The following is a 21880-nucleotide window of genomic DNA, read 5'->3' as shown; positions in this document are numbered from 1 at the left end:
CACAATTCTAACTGCTGCACAAATTTCCAAGAATAATAGTTAATATTTATTGAACACGTATGTGCTAGACAGGATTCTAAGAGCATTTAATCCTCAGAGCACCCCGATGGGATCAATACTATTATAATCTCCATCTTACAGATGAGTAAATGGAGGCTCAGAAAATTTAAGGAACTTGCTCAAGATCTCCCATTTAGGTAATGCCTGCATTTGAACCCAAATACTCTTAACTCCAGGGCCCATGTTCTTAACCATTAACAAGCATCCTCAAACTACGGCCCGCGGGCCACATGTGGATGTTTTTGCCGTTTTGTTTTTTACTTCAAAATAAGATATGTGCAGTGTGCATAGGAATTTGTTCATAGTTTTTTTTAAACTATAGTCCGGCCCTCCAATGGTCTAAGGGACAGTGAACTGGCCCCCTGTTTAAAAAGTTTGAGGACCCCTGCATTAGAATATATCAAGGACTAGAATTTGAGAAACTCTCACTTGAGGAACCAAAATCCTAGTTACATGAAATTGTGAACTATCATTGCATAACAAATTTTGACTTAAGTTTTAAAATAATTTTTTGGCCATCATTGAAACAAAAACTCAGCCCTAGCTGATTTGGTTCAGTGGACAGAGTGTCGACCTGCAAACCAAAGGGTCCCAGGTTCGATTCCAGTCAAGGACTTGTACCTTGGTTGCAGGCTTCTCCCCCGGCCCGGGCCCTAGTCAGGGCTTGTGCAGGAGGCAACCAATCAACGTGTTTCTCTCACAATGATATTTCTCTCTGTCTTTCCCTCTCTCTCCCACTCTCCCTAAAAAAATCAATGAAAAAATATCCTTGGGTAAGGATTAACAACAACAAGAAAGAATAAATCTCTAATTTTTTTAATTACTGTGTGTTTTCTAAATGTTCGGTGCATGCTAGACTTTGGGGATAAAATGATGCATAAGTCACTAGCTCTCTGTCAAGGAATTCTTAGCCAGTATGGAGACTAATGTAAAAATTATAATATGAAAGAAAAAATATAGATAAAATGCTTCAGAGCCCCAATGAGAGCAATAACTCTATCCAGGAGACTGTCAGAGGGAGCTCCAGAGATGAGGTGACATTTGAGTGGGTCCAACACCACACAGTAATTATTCCGCAGTTCCGGTAGGTGGGAAGAGGCATTTTAGGTAGAGTGCATAGGTAAATGGTGAAGCAAGCAATTGGGGATGTGGAAATAGAGGAGAGGCAGTGGATAGCAGGGTGGAGGTGAGCTATCAAGACCAGCTGGAGCCAGTGTTCATGATTTGGTCTTCATCATTGTGAGGTCAGAAATCCAAAGGTCAGTTCAACAGCTACTCGGTGTCAGGATCCAATGCTAGGCACCCAGGGAGAGGAGAGGCTCATGAAAGAGCCACAACCCTCGACCCCAAGGATCTAATTCTAGAACTTTCTTCTTTTGTCTTCTTTTTTTTGTTTTGTTTTGTTTTAGAAGTTATTTCTGAACATGTCTTTTTCTCTCACCTTAAAATTCTATTTTATTTCTATAAGAAAAAGACAGCCTTAACCTCCCCCCAAATTGCTGAGGGAAAATTTGAGGCAGGTAAAGTTTAAGCAATATGCCTTTCTTTACCCGATAAGCAGGTGTGTGCAAATTCTGGCATTGTGGTCAACCGAATGGCTGGACCTGAGGTGCAGCTATCAGATAGGTGTTTTTCAAATGACCCAAATAATTTAAGCTCTGACCAGTTAGCTCAGTTGGTTAGAGTGTCATCCTGATACCCCAAGGTTGTGGATTCTATCCCTGGTCAGGGCACATACCTAGGTTGCAGGTTCATCCAGGTCAGGACTCATACGGGAGGTAACTCATCTCTCTCACATTGATATTCTCTCTCTCTCTCTCTCTCTCTCTCTCTCTCTCTCTCTCTCTCTCTTTCTCTCTCTCCCCCTTCTTCCCTCTCTAGAACCAATGAAAAACATATCCTTGAGTGAGGATTGAAAAAATAAATTACTCAACATAATAAAAGACATATATGACAAACCCACAGCCAACACCATACACAATGGGCAAAAACTAAAACCATTTCCCCTAAGAACAGGAACAAGACAGGGATGCCCACTCTCACTACTCCTGTTAGACATAGTACTGGAAGTACTAGCCAATGCGATCAGATAAGAAGAAGAAATAAAAGGCATCCAAATTGGAAAAGAAGAAGTAAAACTGTCCTTATTCACAGATGACATGATACTGTACATAGAAAAACCCTAAAGACTCCATCAAAAAATTATTAGTTACCTAGGAATAAACTTAACTAAGGAGGTAAAAGAACTATACTCGGAAAACTACAGGACACTGAAAAAAAGAGACAGAGGAAGACATAAACAGATGGAAGAACATACCGTGTTCATGGATTGGTGGAATCAACATCATCAAAATGTCCATACTACCCAAAGCAATCTATAGATTCAATGCATTCCCCATTAAAATACCAAAGGCATATTTCACAGACCTAAAACAAACTTTCCAAAAATTCATCTGAAATAAAAAAAGACCCCAATTAGCTGCAGCAATCCTGAGAAAGAAGAACAAAGTAGGTGGGATCTCAATACCAGATATCAAGCTGTATTACAAAGCCACTGTTCTCAAAACAGCCTGGTACTGGCACAAGAACAGACATATAGATCTATGGAATAGAATAGAGAACCCAGAAATCAACCCAAACCACTATGCTCAATTAATATTCAACAAAGAAGGCATGAACATACAATGGAGTCAAGACAGCCTCTTCAATAAATGGTGTTGGGAAAATTGGACAGATACATGCAAAAAAATGAAACTAGACCACCAACTTACACCATACACAAAAATAAACTCAAAATGGATAAAGGTCTTAAATGTTAAGACGAGAAACCATAAAAATACTAGAGGAATCCACAGGCAGCAAAATCTCAGATATATGCCAAAGCAATATCTTCACCGATACAGCTCCTAGGGCAATGGAAACTAAAGAGAAAATAAACAAATGGCACTACATCAAAATAAAAAGCTTTTGCACAGCAAAAGAAACCATCAACAAAACAACAAGAAAGTCCACTACATGGGAGAACATATTTGCCAATGTCATCACCGATAAGGGTTTAATCTCCAACATTTACAGGGAACTCATACAACTTAACAAAAGGAAGATAAAAACAACCCAATCAAAAAATGGGCAACAGACCTAAATAGATACTTTTCAAAAGAAGACAAAAGGAAGGCCAAGAGACATATGAAAACATGCTCTAAGTCACTAATCATCTGAGAGATGCAAATCAAAACAACAATGCAGTACCATCTCACATCTGTCAGAATGGCTATCATCAACAAATGACAAGTGCTGACGAGGATGTGGAGAAAAAGGAACCCTCCTGCATTGCTGGTGGGAATGCAGACTGGTGCAGCCACTGTGGAGAACAGTATGGAGTTTCCTCAAAAAACTAAAAATGGAACTCCCATTTGACCCAGTGATCCCACTTCTAGGAATATATCCCAAGAAACTAGAAACACCAATTAGAAAGGATATATGCACCCCTATGTTCATAGCAGCACAATTCACCATAGTTAAGATTTGGAAACAGCCTCAGTGCCCATCAGTAGATGAGTGGATTAAAAAACTGTGGTACATCTACACAATGGAATACTACGAGGCGGAAAAAAGAAGGAATTCTTACCATTTGCAACAGCATGGATGGAACTGAAGAGCATTATGCTAAGTGAAATAAGTCCATCGGAGAAAGATAAATATCACATGATCACTTATTTGTGGAATATAATGAACAACATAAACTGATGAACAAAAACAGATCCAGAGACAGAGAAACATCTATCAGACCATCAAACCTCAGAGGGAAGGTAAGGGAGGGTGGGGGTAAGGAGGAGAGATCAACCAAAGGACTTGTATGCATGCATATAGGCCTAACCAATGGACACAGACAACAGGGGGGTGAGGGCATGAGTGGGGGGGGATAGAGGGGTAATGGAATAAGGACACATATGTAATAACTTAATCAATAAAGAAATTAAAAAAAGAAAATAATAATTAAATTAAATAAATATATCCTTGGGTGAGGATAAAAAAATATTTGGATGAAAATTTATTTTCAAATTAGTTTCACCTAGCTACTAAGATCATACATATATGGCACTCAGCTGCTTTGTGTTTACTTTACACATATTTCCTAGACTTAATCGAAGCTCTGAAATACTGCCTTTGTTAAAATATTTGTAGACTAGTTCCAAATTCCTAAACTATGTTTATATTCAAACACCAACTGTTTTGGAAATTTTTTAGTTTTCTGTGTAAGTTTACAGTTCTCATCTTATCATCATGACTTAACCATTTATCAACCAAATTTAAAAAAAAAATACTTTGACTACTTGAAAATAAGACCCACATTCTTGCCTCCTAAGAAGATCAAGGATTCAAATATATAGTGATGGAAGGAGATTTGACTTTAGGTGGTGAACACATGATTCAATATACAGATGATGTATTATATAATCATACAATTGAAACCTACATAATTTTATTAACCAATGTCACCACAATTAACTTAATAAAATTTATTTTTTTAGAAGAAGTTCAAGGAATTAGAGCAGACTCCAGAAAAATTATAAACTGATTTTATGATCCTTTCTTTTTTTATATATATATATATTTTTTTTTTTTTTGATTTTTTTACAGAGAGGAAGAGAGAGGGATAGGGAGTTAGAAACATCGATCAGCTGCCTCTTGCACACCCCCTACTGGGGATGTGCCCGCAACCAAGGTACATGCCCTTGACCGGAATCGAACCTGGGACCCTTGAGTCCGCAGGCCGACGCTCTATCCACTGAGCCAAACCGGTTTCGGCTATGATCCTTTCTAAGTTAGCAAAGCATGATTCAGTACTTTTTGCAGTAGTAAAATCCTTAATGTATGCCAAAAACTGCTTAGGCTCTTTCTACTACTCTATAAATAAGCTGTATTTGACTATCAAATTCTATTGCATGTTTATATATTGAATTTTGAATTTTTGGACAGTCTTACAGTTAAAGACATCAATCTAGTTGTAAAGTACTGGTAGAGTCTTGCTCTATCTTGAAATTAAATGAGGAAAACTGAGTCTACAAAGTCATTAGAGAAATATATTATCTATGTCTTTATATACATGGATTTAACTTTAGCAATTGTGGGAAATTGTGGTTTTTTTTTAATGTTATGATTATTATAATCCCATGAATAATAAAATAATAACTTTTAAAATCTTGTAGCCCTCTCTATATGTATCCTGTTTTTTATGTACACTTACAAATGCATGCTTACTATAAATATATAGTATATTATGTATATTCATATGTAATACCTAGTTAATGCAAAAAAAGCAATAAATGAAGGAATAAAGGAACAATAAAGACATAAGACATATAGAAACCAATACAAAATGACAAGCTTAAACCCTATCTGATCAGTAATTACATTAAGTGTAATTCTCATTCCTCATTACTCCTCAGTATAAGTTAATAAATTCTAATTCCAATTTTTACAACATATTCTATAGCAAGTTTGCTTCCAGAATGTAAAAGCAAAACATATGTTTATGAATACCAGATCTATGTTAATTAGCATATATTAATTTCCTTCTAGACATATCCACTTGGATTGTACATGGAATCTCTAAATCAACATACCCAACATTCCTGTATTTCCTATGTCAGTTGCTGTCCCTACCATCCAACCCTAAACTAAAAATAATTCACCCTTGACTTTTTTTTAACTCATCCATCCATAGCCCCTCTAATCAACCACTAAATCCTGCTGAAAATAGCTCCTAACTATTTCCCAAAGACATCCTCTTATATCTATCCCTAATACCATTGTTCTAGTTTAAGTGCTTATCATCTCTGCTGGGCCTCCTCCTAGTCTTCTCTCTTCTCCCCCTCTCAATATCCATGCTCCCCACTTCAGCCAAAATTATCTAATTTGAGGCTGATTATCAACCTACAAACAAAAGCCATGGATCATTTGAGATCTTGCTCCCTGGCATATGTCATCGATTTGATTTAAATAAACTCTCTACAGGCTTGAATTTTTCTTACATCAACATTTACTTGGTGTAGTCGACAGGATTCTGAAGCCCACCCAGGACCACCCTAGCACTGCAGAGCCGGATCCAGTGCTAGGTACAAGCAAGGCCTTGCTTAATAGGAATGAACCACTTTTATTAATAATGATATGACAAACGCACATGAAATAGGATGGGACTGGGATTTTTATTATTTCAACTACTAATCACTACCCTATATAACAACCTAACAACCCATTTTAGAGGTTCAGCTCAGCTGGTGTGGCTCAGTGGTTGAGCATCAACCAAGAGATCACAGTTTGATTCCAGGTCAAGGCACATGCCCAGGTTGCAGGCTCCATCCTCAATAGGGGGTGTGCAGGAAGCAGCAGATCGATGAGGTCTCTCATTGGTGTTTCTCTCCCTCTCCCTTTCTCTCTCTCTAAAAATCAATACATTTTTAAAAAGAAACTGAGGTTCCAAAAAGTTAACTGCCTCAGAACCAAACAACTGGTAGGTGAGTGTCAGAACTGGGGTTGGAGCCTCGGCCTGATTGACTCCCTGATTATGAAGACAGTTCTAAATTTTGCCATTGATTTTCTTGGTAATCTTTGGAGCTTTATCTCCTGATTCTTCTATTTCTTGGTCCATAATAACTAGGCTAGATGGTGGTGAAAATTAGTTACTTAAAGTGCATCCACCCCCAATATAACAATCATTGGCATAGGTACATATATAATGAAACCTGTATTTTTATCTACCAGTCAGAAGCTTAAAATCATGTGGGTGGGAGGGCAGGAAACAGTGTGCTACTCTTGTATCTGTGCTGCTTTCTAAGTTACTAATGTGCTTATGACACAATAAAAGCAGTACAATAATTTGACTTCAATTTCTTAAGTAGCTATAATTTGTAACTGTTTTCCCTATTCTTCACATCAGTCCACTGGAACAAAAAGAATGTTCAATAATTTTAATTATTTTCAAAAATTAGTGTGTTAGGTGCTTTCTTTCTTTTAAATTTCCATTTGCTTACTTAGTGTATAATCATTAAAATTGGGTGACACCTTTGAATTTCCCTAGTCCCAGATGAACACTTATATGACTTAAAGAAACAAAAAAGTATTAAGAATGTTAACAGTTAATGAAGCCTTGTCCTGAGAAATAATTTGGAATCATGACAAGGAAGATCACTTCTTTCTAAAGATGGAAGGTATATATAATATAAATCCAAGAATAAGTATTTCACAAAACATTAGTAAGACAGATTTAGTGTTCAAAAGGCATTAACTACCTTAATTAGTCACACTTCTAAAAACTTAGTTTTGCTATGTTTAACTTATATGCTTTTCATATAGGCAAAAAGATTATGATAATCCAGTTTTTATGTCAATTTAGAATGTCATTAGAGGAATATGTGAATAACTATCTTAACCAATTTCCAATTTTTAGTTACCGTATTTTCCGGCGTATAAGATGACTTTTTAACCCAGGAAAATCTTCTCAAAAGTCGGGTGTCGTCTTATAGGGCGGGTGCTGAAACTTCCGAGCAGGACTGGAGAATCTGCGGTCACCGAATACGGTGCGGGGAGCTCAAAAACAGCCGCACTCCATTCATTTCAATGGAGCCGGACGGAGACCACAAGCGTCTCCGGTCGGTCGGCTCCTTTTTGTGCCGCATACGGTCTCTGTCCGGCTCCATTGAAATGAATGGAGTGCGGCCAGGTGCTCACCCCATATGACGGGGATGTAGCCGTGGCCGTTTTTGAGCTCCCCCCACCATATGCAGCGACCGTATGAAAGCAGCAAGGGCGGCGCGGTACAAGGACGGTAGAAGAAAATCCACTCACCAGGATTCGTGGAAAGAAGTGACTTAACGCGGTCCGATGACAAGGTGAGGGGGCACCTCACCAGGAAGGTGTAAGTGAAGGGCGGAGCCAGCTGCAGGCGTCTGGGACACCCGGGGTTTGGAAAAAAGAGAGAGAGCGGCGCTGTGCCCAGAAAAACACATTTAAAGATCGCATTCGAGAACAGTGGAATGAATGGATGGTTAGCGGCGAAAAGTCATTCACAAAAGGGGGAAACATGCGTGCTCCAAAGCTGGATGTTTTGTGCAAGTTTGTCCTAAAAGCCTGGAATGATATTGATGCAGAAACAGTAACCAAGTCTTTCAAGAAGTGTGGCATATCAAATTCATTAGATGGTATGGAGGACGACTACTTGTGGCAAGATGAACAGGAAGCCGAAGCTGAGACCACACTATCTGATACGGAATTCGATCCATACGATGACTGCCTTACAAATGTATCACAAGAGGTCATTGATGTACTTATGATATCAGATGGCGAACGGGAGGATTTTGAAGGCTTTTAAAGGGAAACTGTCACGCCAGCAAAACCTGTAAAAATACCGTGGCTTGCTTGCAGTTATGATGGGCGCTGCTAACTCGCCAGGGACTTGCCTGGCACTTGCTCTCTCTCTCTTGTTTGTTATCGTCCTCCTATCATCATCAGTTCCAGTTTGGTTGACAGCTTAGAAAACAAACCGCATGGCAGCTCCCCTGGGTTTATTGTCTTATCCTTCCTTTCAGCTTTAGAGCGAATTAGGAAAAGTTTAATCCACTTGCACAGTTTTATGTTTGATGACAAACAGCCTTATGTTTATAAGTGACAGTTTTCCTGCTAAGTACCTGCATGTCATAAGCATTTGAATTAAAATTACCATATTGAAATCAAATCTGATGTTTTTTTAATTTTTATTTGGTGTGCGTTGGAAGAGGGGTAGTCTTATACGGTGAGTATATCCCAAACTCTAGATTTTAACTGGAAAAGTTGGGGGTCGTCTTATATACTGGAAAATATGGTAATATGCCTCCCTCCCCCAGAAGTGCAATCTCTGGATTTCTGTAACTTTCTCTTTCTCTTAGGCTCTGCATGGAATTTTCCTCTCCTCTCCTCTTGATGGTGTAATACATGATCACATGTTCATTGTCTTATGGGTGGTGTAGGTACTTCCATTTCCTTCTCCCTTTTCATCTTTTCTCTTGTTATGGTCTCTAACAAGATCCTCTCCAGGGTCCCTCTGATCTCTATGCTTATAGGAAAGCACTGAAATGACTGAAAGGAAGACAAATAGAAAAAAAACAAAAAGCAGCTGGGAGCCCTTATTTCTAATCATCTCTATGGAAACAATTCCACGAAGATCCAGCTGGAAACCATTCTGTAGGGATCATTGGAGCAGTGGGCACCAAGCCATACTTACAGGATTCAACTTGCAAATGGGAATAGTTGATAGCCTTTTTTTTTTTTTTTTTAGAAAAATAGTAAAGTAGGAAGTTAAATAAAATTAGGTTTACCCCTATATAGCATACTTTTTTAAAAACTCAAAACTTGCCCTCACCGGTTTGGCTCAGTGGATAGAGCATTGGCCTGCAGACTGAAAGGTCCCAGGTTCGATTCCGGTCAAGGGCATGTACCTTGGTTGCGGGCACATCCCCAGTAGGAGGTGTGCAGGAGGCAGCTGATCGATGTTTCTCTCTCATCGATGTTTCTAACTCTCTATCCCTCTCCCTTCCTCTCTGTAAAAAATCAATAAAATATATTTAAAAAAAACACAAAACTCAAAACTTCCTACTTGCTATAATGATAAAAAAAAAGCAAAAGGAATATATGTACTAGCTTCTACATGTACTAGCTTCAAGTTCTTCTTAAGCACTCACACTTGCAAACAGCAGAGTGCACACTACAAAGATATGATGTCCAAAGAAAACATCAAGGTGTGGTGATAAAAAAACCATTACAATGCTTTTAGGACTGTGGCCTAATTACACAAAGTAAGTATGCGGAAAGAATGCCAGACTCAACCGGGCAGTAAATAGATTGTTCCAACTCAGGCAAGGGATGAAATGGATTACAGAATTCCATCTACTAATTCAGGTGGAAAGACTGGAAGGATAAAGTAGGGATGTGACTTGAAACTAGGAAAGAACTCCATCTGAAGTGTGAGATCTTGGCGTCTTTACTAACGCAGCAGTTATTTTGAAAAGAAGAGGGTGGGGTGCTCGTAGTGTCAGTGACACCAGAACATCACGTCTCAGCCCTATTTAAAAGTCTGCAGCCAATTAATGGTTAACGGCAGGTCTCCTGTTAAGTCCAGTGTTTTTTAGGGGAAGTAACTTCAATTCACCTGAAATGATGACCTGCCCTTGGAGTAAAACCACCTGGGTTCAGATCCTAGCTTCTGTCACTACCGGTGTGACCCTGGGCATTTTTTTTTCCCCCTTCACTTCTCTAAACTCAGGCACCTCACCTGTAAATTGGGGATAATAATAATTACTATCTTTCAGGGTTGCAAAGAGTGGGTGAATTGAGCACAGCACCTAGCTCAAGCAAGTTCTCAATAAATGTGAGCTATTGTTATTATCCTGGTTTTGTTTTCCTGTCTCTTGTAATGATGACCAGACAGTACCTTCCCCCTTTCTCTGGGGGGCATTTTGAGAGCGTGGGCTCAAGAAAGGCACTACAGCACTATGGCTTAGCCAATTCTTACTGTCCCACACTTGCCTTTCTTTTGTACCTTGGTTTCCGGCACATCCCCAGGAGGAGGTGTGCAGGAGGCAGCTGATGGATGTTTCTCTCTCATCGATGTTTCTAACTCTCTATCCCTCTCCCTTCTCTCTGTAAAAAATCAATAAAATATATATATTTTTAAAAACTATATAAGAACGTTTATTTAGAAAGTCACAGAGGTAGAAGAAATGAGCAGTAGAAGAAATGGGCTTCAGGAAACAAGTTACAGAGGCAAAAGACGGGGGTGGGGGGGCTTTGAGAGCTTAGTGAAACCCCTGGGGGGAAGGGGCGGGCACGGGAAAGGGGCAGGGGCGAGCTCAAGACTCTGTCCCACACTTGTCTTGAGCAGATCTGAGGTTGAATTAAAGTCATGAAATGGAAGTTTCCATTATCTGAAGGTAACTAACTTCCTGGGTCCATCCTACACACTCCAGATCTCATGGGGGGGGAGGACGCGGGGGCGGGGGGGAATTATTCAAGTTTCTTCACTACTAACACCCTTTGTGCCCCTATCCCACCCTCCACAGGCTTCCCAATGTCCGCAGTACAAAGCATGGTCTGACTGGATATTGAAGTTCTACACGTTGGTTTCCCCCCTTCTCACTTCATGTCCGTTCCTACATTAGGGCCTTAACTTGCACTGATCTCTTTACCATGCCTGCCCTTCATCCTCCCCCAAAATTCAGCTTGCTTTTCTTTAAATAATAATTTAAAAAACAGGTGTCACTAGGAACCTTGGTGGTATGTGAGCATAACCAAAAGGTTATTTATTAGGTGTCACTTGTACGCACTACTTTCAAGAAGGCAAAGCTCGATATAGAAAACCCGAGGGGGCCCGTAAGCGCCGAGCCAGTCACTCAAATGATCAAGGGCGAGAGATGAAAGGCCAGAGGAATGCGAAGGCGAGGTGAGATTTGCAAGGAAACGGGGCAGGGAGGGAATCAATCCGGGAGCCGCCCAGACGAGGCCCGCTGTGGGGCAGCGGGGCCGCAGCGCCAGAGCGAGGACGGAGAAGCCCCAGGCCCCAGATGGTCTGCTGGATACCCGCATCTCCCCAGTGGTGAACAACAGCTAGTTTTACTGCATAATGCAAACATGGTGGACAAGGAAAACCTTGCCAGTGTTTGGCGGCTGAACCACGCGGCGCCTTTGCACGCAGGTGACGCTAGGGTGAGCGCGGGACCCTGCTGGAATTTGTGCTGGGGCGCAGAGGACCGGAGAACCGCTCCAAACCAAGACACCACGGTTCTTTCAACACACGCGGGCAGGACCCCTGCGGCCACTGATCCTCCAAGAGGCCAGAAAGGTGGGTTCTGAAACTCGGATGGCGGCGCCGTCGGAGAGACAAGCGGAACTCTCCGCCCCTTCGCGAACTGGACCCGCCTCGGCTCCTCGCCGCGTCCAACCAAGGCCCCTAGTAGCGCGCAAGCGCACTACCTGCCGGCTGCGCCAAAGCGGGACCAACGCTCTCGTCTCGCGAGAACGACGCCGGCCGGTCTCCGTTGCTCTCGCTCCGCCACCCCCCTCCTCGCTCGCTCTCTCCCATCCCCCAAGCCAGCCGCTCTGCTGCGCAGCTCCCTCAGCGGTAGCCTCCGCCGGAGACGGTTGGAAGAACCGTTGTGGGAGCGCTACACGAGGAAAGCGACTTCTTCCTCCCGGCCGGACCCCGCGGGCGCTGCAGTCGCTTGACAGGGTATCTGAAGTAAAAGGGGGTAGGTTGGGCTGGTGGTTCCGTGAGCGGAGTCGGGAGAAGGACGAGAGAGATTGGGGCGGGGGGAGGGGGAGTGTGGAGGTCGCCGCTCGGAAACGGCCAGGCTGCGCCTCCCAGGCGATCTCCCACTTCACGGGGGCGCGGGGGGGGGGGGGCCCGGCATGTCGGGGGGAGGACCCGTTCATGTGGAATTCAGTGAGTGAAACCGAAGCCCGGCGTGGGGGTCACCCAGCATTTCCCCGTTTCCCCGCTGGTTTGGCCTCCGCCATCTTGGGCACGGTGGCGCGGCCGCCTCGGCTTCCCGCCCTTCCTCCTCTACTTCGGCTCCTCAACTTCCGAAAACTGGTTTGGAAGGCCGGAGGATGGTCCGGGCGCCCTGGAGGGGTGCGGGTGGGGAGCGGAGCGAGCAGGGAAAGGCCGGGCGGTGGGTGGTGGCGTCCTGGGCTGGCGGGCGCGCTCCCGATGGAAATGGCGCGGGATGGGCCCGGCCTCCCTCCCTCCGCAGTCTCGGCTGGGCTACCTGGGCTGGCGGGACTGCGAGTCTCTTCTGACGCAGATTCTCCAGATGAGAGAGGCTGGCGCTGGGGGAGGAAAGCCAATGGCGACGAAGGCGCTCCACTCCCGAGGCCAGGACAAAGGAGGCGGAGGGCCTCCTTTGTAATCTGCCGCCCGGTGGCTGAGGTTTCGGCCGGGCTTGGCCGCCGGGCGGGGCGGCGCGGCGGGGGAAGGGGCGTGCTCTCCCTAGCTCTCCGGTCTCTAGGGCAGCTAGATAAACGAAAAGTCTCCGGGGAGGAATAAAGGACGCTTAGCCGGCCCTTATATTCCAGATTTGGAACTTCGAAAAGAGTACGTACTCCTCTTCCAACGGGGTTTTATTTTTTTTTTTTTTATTTCTTGTTTTATTCACGCTTATCTTAAACGTATTTAAAGATTTTTGTGGGTAATTGGTTTGTGAGGAGGAAAAATGGGTGATTTGTTAAATAGGAATGTGAAATGGGTATTTCAAATAGGTCGCCTGGGCCCAGTGAACGGTGCGATGAGGCTTATTGGCCTTTGGGGCGGGAGTGGGGTAGTTGAGCAGTGGTTTTGTGTAGTTTGGCACATCCCGGGTTAGAGTTGAAGTAGGCGTTTACATTTGGAAGAAGTTAAAGCAATCCGTGAAGGCAAAATGTGTCTATGTATAGGAACTGAGTTACTGTTCGAAGACCTGGGGGGGACGGGGGGGGCGGGGGGCGGGCATTAGGCTGTAGAAGTAAAATGACTTAAAAATACAATTGGTGTTTCTTTTCTTTGGGCATGTTTTGTTTTGTTTTAATCTAGTGTAGAACTGTCGTAATATTTTGAACAAGAGCAGAGGCCTACTCAACAGAGAGACACACCAAAGCCAGTCCATATAGAGTGGGATGATGGGTCCTTAGAACACAGGAGAACTGGGTCGGAAATTTGCACTGAAGACAATAGGAAAGGGGAAGAAGAGTTTCCACTAATTCATATGAATCTTTACAAGAAGTTGGTCTACTTTTGGGGCTTTGATATATGATATAACAGCTTCCTAATATGATTGCCCTAGAAATCTTTTTTCTGCCCTCATCTGCATCATAATCGGGAAATCCATGTAAATTGCCTTTAAATTTTTAACAGAGAGTGTGTGTTTTATGTCCTCGTTTTAGTAAACAAGTGGCTGAATGTAATAAAGAACTCATTCAAATTCCTTTTTATTCCTTCTTTTAGATATTAGTGGTGTGCCTTTTTTTTTAATTGAGTGAGCACTTTGAAAGGGGGAATGATTTAAAATTAACATATCACCAAATTTTTTGCCGAAATTTGAAGTTCATTCTCATTTTTTAGGACCAGAGGATTGTCATTTAGAAAGTTATTTATTGATGCAGCAAACCCTTCTTGTATTGTATGCTTAAGAAGATAGTATAATTTCTGTTATAATCTGTTAGATGCTTTTACTAAGGAACTAAAGTCTCATACAAAACTCACTAAAATTGTCCTAATACTTCAACTGCTGGTATTTTTAATTGGTGCTAACACTTGGAAATCTTAAAACAATTGTGATTGGCCATGATGCTGTTGCAAAGAAAGGATGAGATGGATTATCCTGAATAATTAGTAAAAGCTAGGTGGTTTCTGAGACAGCTTTATTAAGGTACCAAAGTTGGTTGTATGCCTTTAAACTTTTTTTTTGGTTTTCTAAGTAGAATTCTAGACTCAATTTTCAGGTTTTAAAGAGATAATAGTGTGTGCTTCCGTTTTTATTGTGTACTCTGTGAACACAGGTGATGAAGAATCGCCCTTTTAAAAGTTTCCTCTGAATCTGCTTAACTTTTCCATAATTTAAAATTGTGTTAACTTTGGAGTGTGTGTGTGTTTTAATGCTCACTCAAGGATGCTTTTACTAATTTTTAGAGAAAGTAGAGGGGAGGGGGAGAGAAACATCGAATAAAGTTGCTTCATGTACATACCCTGACCAGAGGCGACCCAGGTATGTGCCCTGACTGGCATTCAAACCCGAAACCTTTTGATGTGTGGGAAGACGCTCCAACCAACTGAGCCACCCGACCAGAGTTAGTGTTTTTTAAAGATGTTGTGCCTTATTCGTTGTTTTTATATAGGCTCACATTGGCGTAACTGATCCCGAAAATCAAAACTAGTTGGCTCACTAGTGCTTGTAGTAAAGGTAATCTATATTCAGCTTTTTTGTATTTGTTCCCAAAACAATATCTTCACATTGAAAAAATGCTAAATGATAAAAAGCACCATACTAGTAACATCTTTTCACAACAGATTAGATTGACTTTGCAAAGTTCTTAGATTTTTTTCATGAGGAAGTGATGTGTAATGTTAAATCTCCACTTTTTCCCTTTCCTTAAATCACTCTTTATAGGAAACAGCTATTTAAGTTGGTGCTGTTGTTTTTTGTTTTGTTTGTTTGTTTTTACAACAGTTTAAGAAAATGGTTAGATCTTCAAAATGTCTCTTTTTTCCCCCCAGACTGATTTGAGGCCTACATTGAGGGCTACTAGAATAGTGTTGTTCCCTCTGCTTTAGACAGTTTCCAAGGAAACATGAAACTGTGTCCTTTTAAGACTCAATACGTTTCTGTCCTAGAAGGTTCAACCTGTTATTTTGTGGTACATTTCATTAGTTCTACGGTGCCCTTAAAATGGCCACCATTGAGTGGTTATCACGCCGCAGACCAGGCACTGAATAATTCTTAAAAGTGGTCCAGTGAAGTATAGGCAGCATTGCTGCATGTTTACAGTTGGACACAGCTGTTAAGTACTTGCTTAAATTAAGGACCCAGTGAGTGACAGACTTTAGGGATTCAAGCCCAGTTTCTTTTCTCTTAAACTAAGTCCATACCAGTTATTTGTGTGCATAAGAATTAATTGTAATGTCAAATAAAAATGCATAATCTCACTTTTGGGATCTCTGTCTAGGACTAAAAAAACAACAGCAGCCTGGCTGGTACGGCGAAGTTGGTTGAGCATCCTCCCATGCACCAAAAGGTTGCCGGTTCGATTCCTAGTCAGGGCACATGCCCAAGTTGTAGGCTTGGTCCCTAGTAAGGGGCATGCAGGAGGCAACCAATAGATGTTTCTTCCTCTCTCTCTAAAAATCAATAAAAATATTTAAAAAGTAACAGCAACAATAAAAAACGGGCACCAGAAGTTATTCCTATGCAGAGCTGATTTGATTTATAACCACATTTAGGAAATTCTACATTAGTTTATTTTAAATGCAAGAATTTTAGGCAGGGGAATTTCACTCTTTGCAGATGCTGCCCCTAACAGTTGCACTGATAATTCAATCATGTGAAATTAAGTATTAGTGAATCCTGTTGGTATGAAATAATTCTTGAGCATAAAGGAATCGAGTGAACAAATTGTTTTGTTTACAGGGGAGGAAGTGGTGAGGGAAATTTTTGAAATAACCAGGTGAGTAGGATTCCTACAGCTGCATAATGAAATTTGTAAGCTCTGGTAAGTTTCTGCAGCTGAAGGACTTCTGCATTAGCCTCTTTAAAGTGTTCTGGAATCTTAAAATAAGGAAGGATGATTGTCTTGGGAAGGGAACTGGGTGGCTGGGTGGGTCTTTTTGGAGGGGAAAGAGGTCTTTTCACTGTACCCTTTTTAATACTTTTTGAATGTGAATGTATTGTCATTTCTTAAAATTGTGTCTAAAAGTAAAGCAGTAACTTTTTAAATATAGTATGTTCAGTAACTTAAGTGGCCTTTTTACCTCCATTTTTGAAATTCAACCTAGTTTAATCATTTAAAACTTAATCTTGGGGAGTGTGTGCACCAGATTTCGTTACAATAGAGTTAAAAATTTTCCCCCTTCAAAAAATTGGATATGTTCAGAACTATAGTGCATCTAATAAACTTACACTTTTATGATGCCATTTTTTCCAACATCAAAGAAGTACTCGTACTTTTGGCTTGGGTTCTTAATGTGAGTGGATGGTGGTACTTATGTGCAACTTTTGAGGGATCAGGTTTTAAAGAATTTGCAGAACTAATTCAAGTGAATGATAAAACATGGAAAATGAATGAAAATTTGAGAGATGGGGCAAAGGTAGAGTTGATACTAAATGACAGGTTAGGAAATAGAGTTTGAACAAGAAGACTTAGAGTGGAAGTAAGTAAATTTATTCAAAATTAGGCAATATATAATATTTGATCCTTAGAAATTGAGTGCTTTTTGGTGGGAGGGGTCAGGTTTCACTGCCTTTCCCAATCTTACTTTGCCCGACCCAAAACAGAAAGGTGTTGTGTTGTAGCATTGTCTTTGGAGTCATTGAGTCCTGTTACATTTCCTGTTGTGCACCACTGAGAGGTGTTTCTTCAGTACCTCTGACAAGAGTATATTTTGATTGACTGCTTTATGTGCTTGTTTATTTTTTTATAGCATTTAATCAAACGGTATTGAGATGGATTGGGTTATGAAACATAATGGTCCAAATGACGCTAGTGATGGGACAGTGCGACTTCGTGGACTGCCATTTGGTTGCAGCAAAGAGGAAATAGTTCAGTTCTTTCAAGGTACCTCTAGTATTAGTCAAAGTTTAGTAGTATTTTATGTTATTACTCAGTTTTTAATTTACAAAACCCGTTTGCTTGTTTGGGGGACTTTTTAATTTGAATATATTTTGGTTAATGTATAGTTATGAAATTTGCTCCAGTTAATATTTAATACAGAATTTATAGAATATGTAAAACCTAACTAATGTGCAATAAACTTAATTGAGTAATTATGTGTGATGAACCATGAATCAGAAGATGGAGCATAGTTAAATTTGATTTCAGCTTTTTTTGTTTTCCATGTAATATAGGTGGGCTGTTAGAGTATGTAATTTATAAAGACATTAGTAGCAAAAAAAAAACTTTTGTGTAATCCAATTTTTGAAAAAAAATCTTCCATTTGTATTATGGGGTGATGGGGAACTAAGTACTTTGTTTTGTTTTGTTTAGAGTTGTTTTAAATATTTGATTCAGATGGGAATGTTTCAGCCTTTAACACTGTTCCCCTTGATGGGGTTATTTGTCCTTGGGTTAAAGGGTTGGAAATCGTGCCAAATGGGATAACATTGACGATGGACTACCAGGGGAGAAGCACAGGGGAGGCCTTCGTGCAGTTTGCTTCAAAGGAGATAGCAGAAAATGCTCTGGGGAAACACAAGGAAAGAATAGGGCACAGGTGGGGATGGAGAGTTTGGGATGGTGTTAAATTTTTATTTTTGGGGGTTGTGGGTCACTATTGCTTAAGTGGGGGGTACCAGTAACATTTTTCTGGGATAGTTTAAAAGAATTGATAATTTAACTTGGAAACTACAGATATGGGTGGGGAATTAATGCTAATAGTTTGCTTAAATTAAAATTAGATTGTTTCCATTTCTCTGTAGGATGTTGTTGATAAATGCTTTTGTATAATCAACTATTTTCTCTAAACATCTATCTTGTGCTTAAGGAAACAAGCTAAAATTATTATATTCATATCTCAGATGATTGATTTGTCTATGTAAAACTTAAATATATTAATTATTAAGTTTGTAGGTGTAAAAATGTTAACTTTATGGTATATTTAGGATAAATTGGGTTATGTATCTAGATACAGAAAAACTTATTGCATTTTGCCCAATATCTTATTTACTCTAATACATTTAAGCTGAAACCAGTACCTTAAACCATTTTTAAATAGGTATATTGAGATCTTCAGAAGTAGCAGGAGTGAAATCAAAGGATTTTATGATCCACCAAGAAGATTGCTGGGCCAGCGACCAGGACCATATGATAGACCAATAGGAGGAAGAGGGGGTTATTATGGAGCTGGGCGTGGAAGTATGTATGACAGAATGCGACGAGGAGGTGATGGATATGATGGTGGTATGTGTATCTAATGAACAAAGGTTCTGTTGTCATTTTCTTAATGTTCCTGACACTTTGTCAAGAAATACAGAAATGGCAGTAATTTCAGTACCTACTAGGTTTTAAAACCTGTTCATGAAAATACGGATTCCCATGGCCAGCTGTGGGACTTGATTGATGCACATATTGACACCTAGATAATGTATACAGAAATTAAAATGAAGATATTGGCACGTTTGGACATTTTCTTCTTGGCATCAGGGTGAAATTAAATGTCTAAATGTATCCTTTTTAGATTTTTAATTTTTACCAGGTGTTAACCGCTTTTTTTCACATGTTGGGAGTTGCAATACTTTAGTCAAATTGCTTATATAGAGTATGCTTTTGTAAACTATAAAATTTATCTCTTTAAAGTATTCATGTATTTTCTCAAATTACACAGGTTATGGAGGTTTTGATGACTATGGTGGCTATAATAATTATGGCTATGGAAATGATGGCTTTGATGACAGAATGAGAGATGGAAGAGGTAAATTAAATATTAAAGACATACTAATTTTTAGGTGAATTTTGGTAAAGTCAATTAAGGCATATTTTAGTGTATTCCTACATAGGCCTTTATACTAGAGGCCTGGTGCATGAAATTCATGCATGGGGGAGGGGCTCAGCCCGACCTGTACCCTCTCCAATCCAGGAGCCCTCGGGGGATGTCCTTCTGCCAGTTTAGGCCCGATCCCGCAGACATTCCTCTTGAAATCCAGGAGCGCTGACTCCTAACTGCTCGCCTGCCTGATCCCCCTAACTGCCCACTCCCCTGTTATCTTTTTTTTAGTCTTACTCCCTTCACACACAATTATATTTGACTTCTTATTGGCTTCTCCCTCACAAAATTTTTCTCCTTTATGTAACACTTTTTCCTACTGACTCATCATTTATAAACTTTTCTTTCCTCCTTATTTCCTCCTTCTGTTCCATCCTTCTTCCCATCTTTCTCCTACCCTCCCTCCCCACATCCTTCTTTCCTTTATCTTTACCCCTGCCCTCCCACCCCTTTTCCTTCCTTACCACCTTAATTTTTTTCTTCACTTTCTCCCTCACACCTGCTTAGCTCACTCCCCCATTTTTTCCCTCTTCCCATTCTCCTTTTAAGCTCTACCAGTTCCCCTTTAAAACTTTTCTTCCCTCCCTCTTTCTCATCCTACCTTCCCCATTCTTCTCTACTTAACTTCCACTGTTTTAATATCTACCTGCCTAATCACTATCATTTATCTTTTTTCTTTTCTAACTCCTACTTTTAAAATCTGTCCCCAGTACACAACTATACTTGATTTTCATTATAGCTCCTACAGTTCACTTATACATCCTCTTTCCTTCAACTCTGCTCTCTACTGACTCCTTTATAAAGTTCTTGCCTCCTTCCCGCCTTAAAGCTTCCATTGGGGGGGGGGGGGCGCGCGTTAATCCCCAGCCCAGCCAGTTGTTCACTGACCCCCCCCCCCTCCCCCTTCCCTGGCCTCCCCGCTGCCGCCCTGCTCCCATCCCCTGCCCAGGACGCCCGGCCTAGCGAGGGTGACCGAGGCCCAGGCACTGCTGCTGCTGCCGAGAAGCAGGAGCACCTCTGCCCAGAAGGCCTCGCACCGTCCACCACTCCGTCCCAGGGGCTCCCGCCCTGCCCCTCGCCGGGCGCACCCCTCCTGCTGGCAGCTCCGCGTTTCCTTTCCTTTTCCATTCCTGCGTCTTTTTTTGTTGTTGTTGTTCCCTTTCTGTATTTCTACATGCAGGCCTGCCTTTCCCTCTCCTTTCTTATTCCCTCCTGTTGTATCCTACCCTACCCCGGGCTTTGCAGCTGCCTGAGCAGAGGGCGGGGACACAGCCTGCTGATCCAGTCATGACGTGACACTGTAGCAGATAATTTGCATATTTCTCTGTTAGTATAGATATACTTACTGGTAAATTCTCCATTTGATGTTTAGAACAACTATAAGTTAGAATTTCTTGGGGTTGTCAAAAAGCTGTAAATAGGAAAAGGTGTGTATAGGGAAGAAATATTTTGTTGAAATGCTTTTCTACGTGTACCAGTTTATGATCTGGCAATGTCTCTTTAGGTATGGGAGGACATGGCTATGGTGGAGCTGGTGATGCAAGTTCAGGTTTTCATGGTGGTCATTTTGTACATATGAGAGGATTGCCTTTTCGTGCAACTGAAAATGACATTGCTAATGTGAGTAATTTTAGTAATTAGTGGTTTTATACTAATTCTGGATCTACATTTTTTTAAAGCATTCTTAATGTTCTTGTTTTCATTTTAATATCAGAATCCCTTTAATGTGACTATATATATCTTCAGTAGTTGATGAATATTTTTGTGTCCATTTTGTGCTGTACCTACATAGGATTCAAGCAAGTAAATGCTATAGTTACAAAGTCCAGTTAAGAATTTAGTGAAAAGACTGCTCAGCGTTGTGGTGGTGACTGGGAGATTGTTTCCCTTGTGTGAAGTTTCTAAAGTATAAATATATCTAACAAGTGAAAAGTTCAAGTAGTTTGGTTTGGCATTCTAGGCTGTATGGCGAACTGAAAATAATGGAAATAGATGCTATTAATTTGAAACTGGTTGGTTTCATATTGGTTAGAGAATCAGTGAACTTCAGCCCAATAGCCATCCAGTACTTGGCTCCCAGTGGCCTACAAAGCCAAGAATATTTACTGTGTAGCTTTTAAAGAAAATTTTTGCTCTAACTTACTGGGAACCTATTGGCCTAAGTTCCAGGTATCTGTGTTTTCCTAAGTGTGGTCTTATATTCTTAGAACCTCTAGTGTTGATGTAATTGTTAGCCTTCCAACAGGGCAGTAGAAGGGATGTCTTAATGAACAAAAACAAAGGCATGTGGTAATTTTGGTAATATAAAAGTAACAAGTTTTTCTTTTCTTTAGTTCTTCTCACCACTAAACCCAATACGAGTGCATATTGATATTGGAGCTGATGGCAGAGCAACAGGAGAAGCAGACGTAGAGTTTGTGACACATGAAGATGCAGTAGCTGCCATGTCTAAAGATAAGAATAACATGCGTAAGTAGTATCCTTGGCATGCTAGCTTATTTCCTAGGTGTGAACTTGTTTATTATAAGTTCAGACTTTCATAGCTTTCTAGGGAACTTTATATTG

At 40.9% G+C, this 21880-nt stretch overlaps 2 protein-coding genes across 11 annotated transcripts in view; one reads left to right on the top strand and one right to left on the bottom strand.

Moving 5' to 3' along the window:
• PBLD (phenazine biosynthesis like protein domain containing) overlaps window positions 1-13047 on the bottom strand; it is a 35172-nt gene extending 22125 nt beyond the window's left edge. The window contains exon 1 of the mRNA XM_008145447.3: window positions 12858-13047. The gene's annotated coding sequence lies outside the window, so the exon portion shown is untranslated. The remainder of the gene's footprint in view (window positions 1-12857) is intronic.
• Window positions 12110-21880, top strand: part of HNRNPH3 (heterogeneous nuclear ribonucleoprotein H3) — a 45447-nt gene continuing 35676 nt past the window's right edge. For 2 of the 10 annotated variants that reach the window (XM_054728990.1, XM_054728989.1), the window contains exons 1-7: window positions 12111-12319; window positions 17258-17391; window positions 17908-18046; window positions 18548-18732; window positions 19157-19243; window positions 20820-20935; window positions 21649-21784. In XM_054728990.1, coding sequence (XP_054584965.1) covers window positions 17280-17391; window positions 17908-18046; window positions 18548-18732; window positions 19157-19243; window positions 20820-20935; window positions 21649-21784 — 775 coding nt within the window. In that variant the 5' untranslated portion in view covers window positions 12111-12319; window positions 17258-17279. Of the gene's footprint in view, window positions 12339-14999; window positions 15024-17257; window positions 17392-17907; window positions 18047-18547; window positions 18733-19156; window positions 19244-20819; window positions 20936-21648; window positions 21785-21880 lie in introns of those variants that run through there. The other 8 variants (XM_054728988.1, XM_028151440.2, XM_008145445.3 and 5 more) reach the window with 8 other exon arrangements.

This window comes from Eptesicus fuscus, chromosome 17, assembly GCF_027574615.1.
Source record: "Eptesicus fuscus isolate TK198812 chromosome 17, DD_ASM_mEF_20220401, whole genome shotgun sequence".
Taxonomy (NCBI): Eukaryota; Metazoa; Chordata; class Mammalia; order Chiroptera; family Vespertilionidae; genus Eptesicus; species Eptesicus fuscus.
Note: the sequence above shows the minus strand (reverse complement) of the source record. Positions and strands in the feature narration are given on the sequence as shown.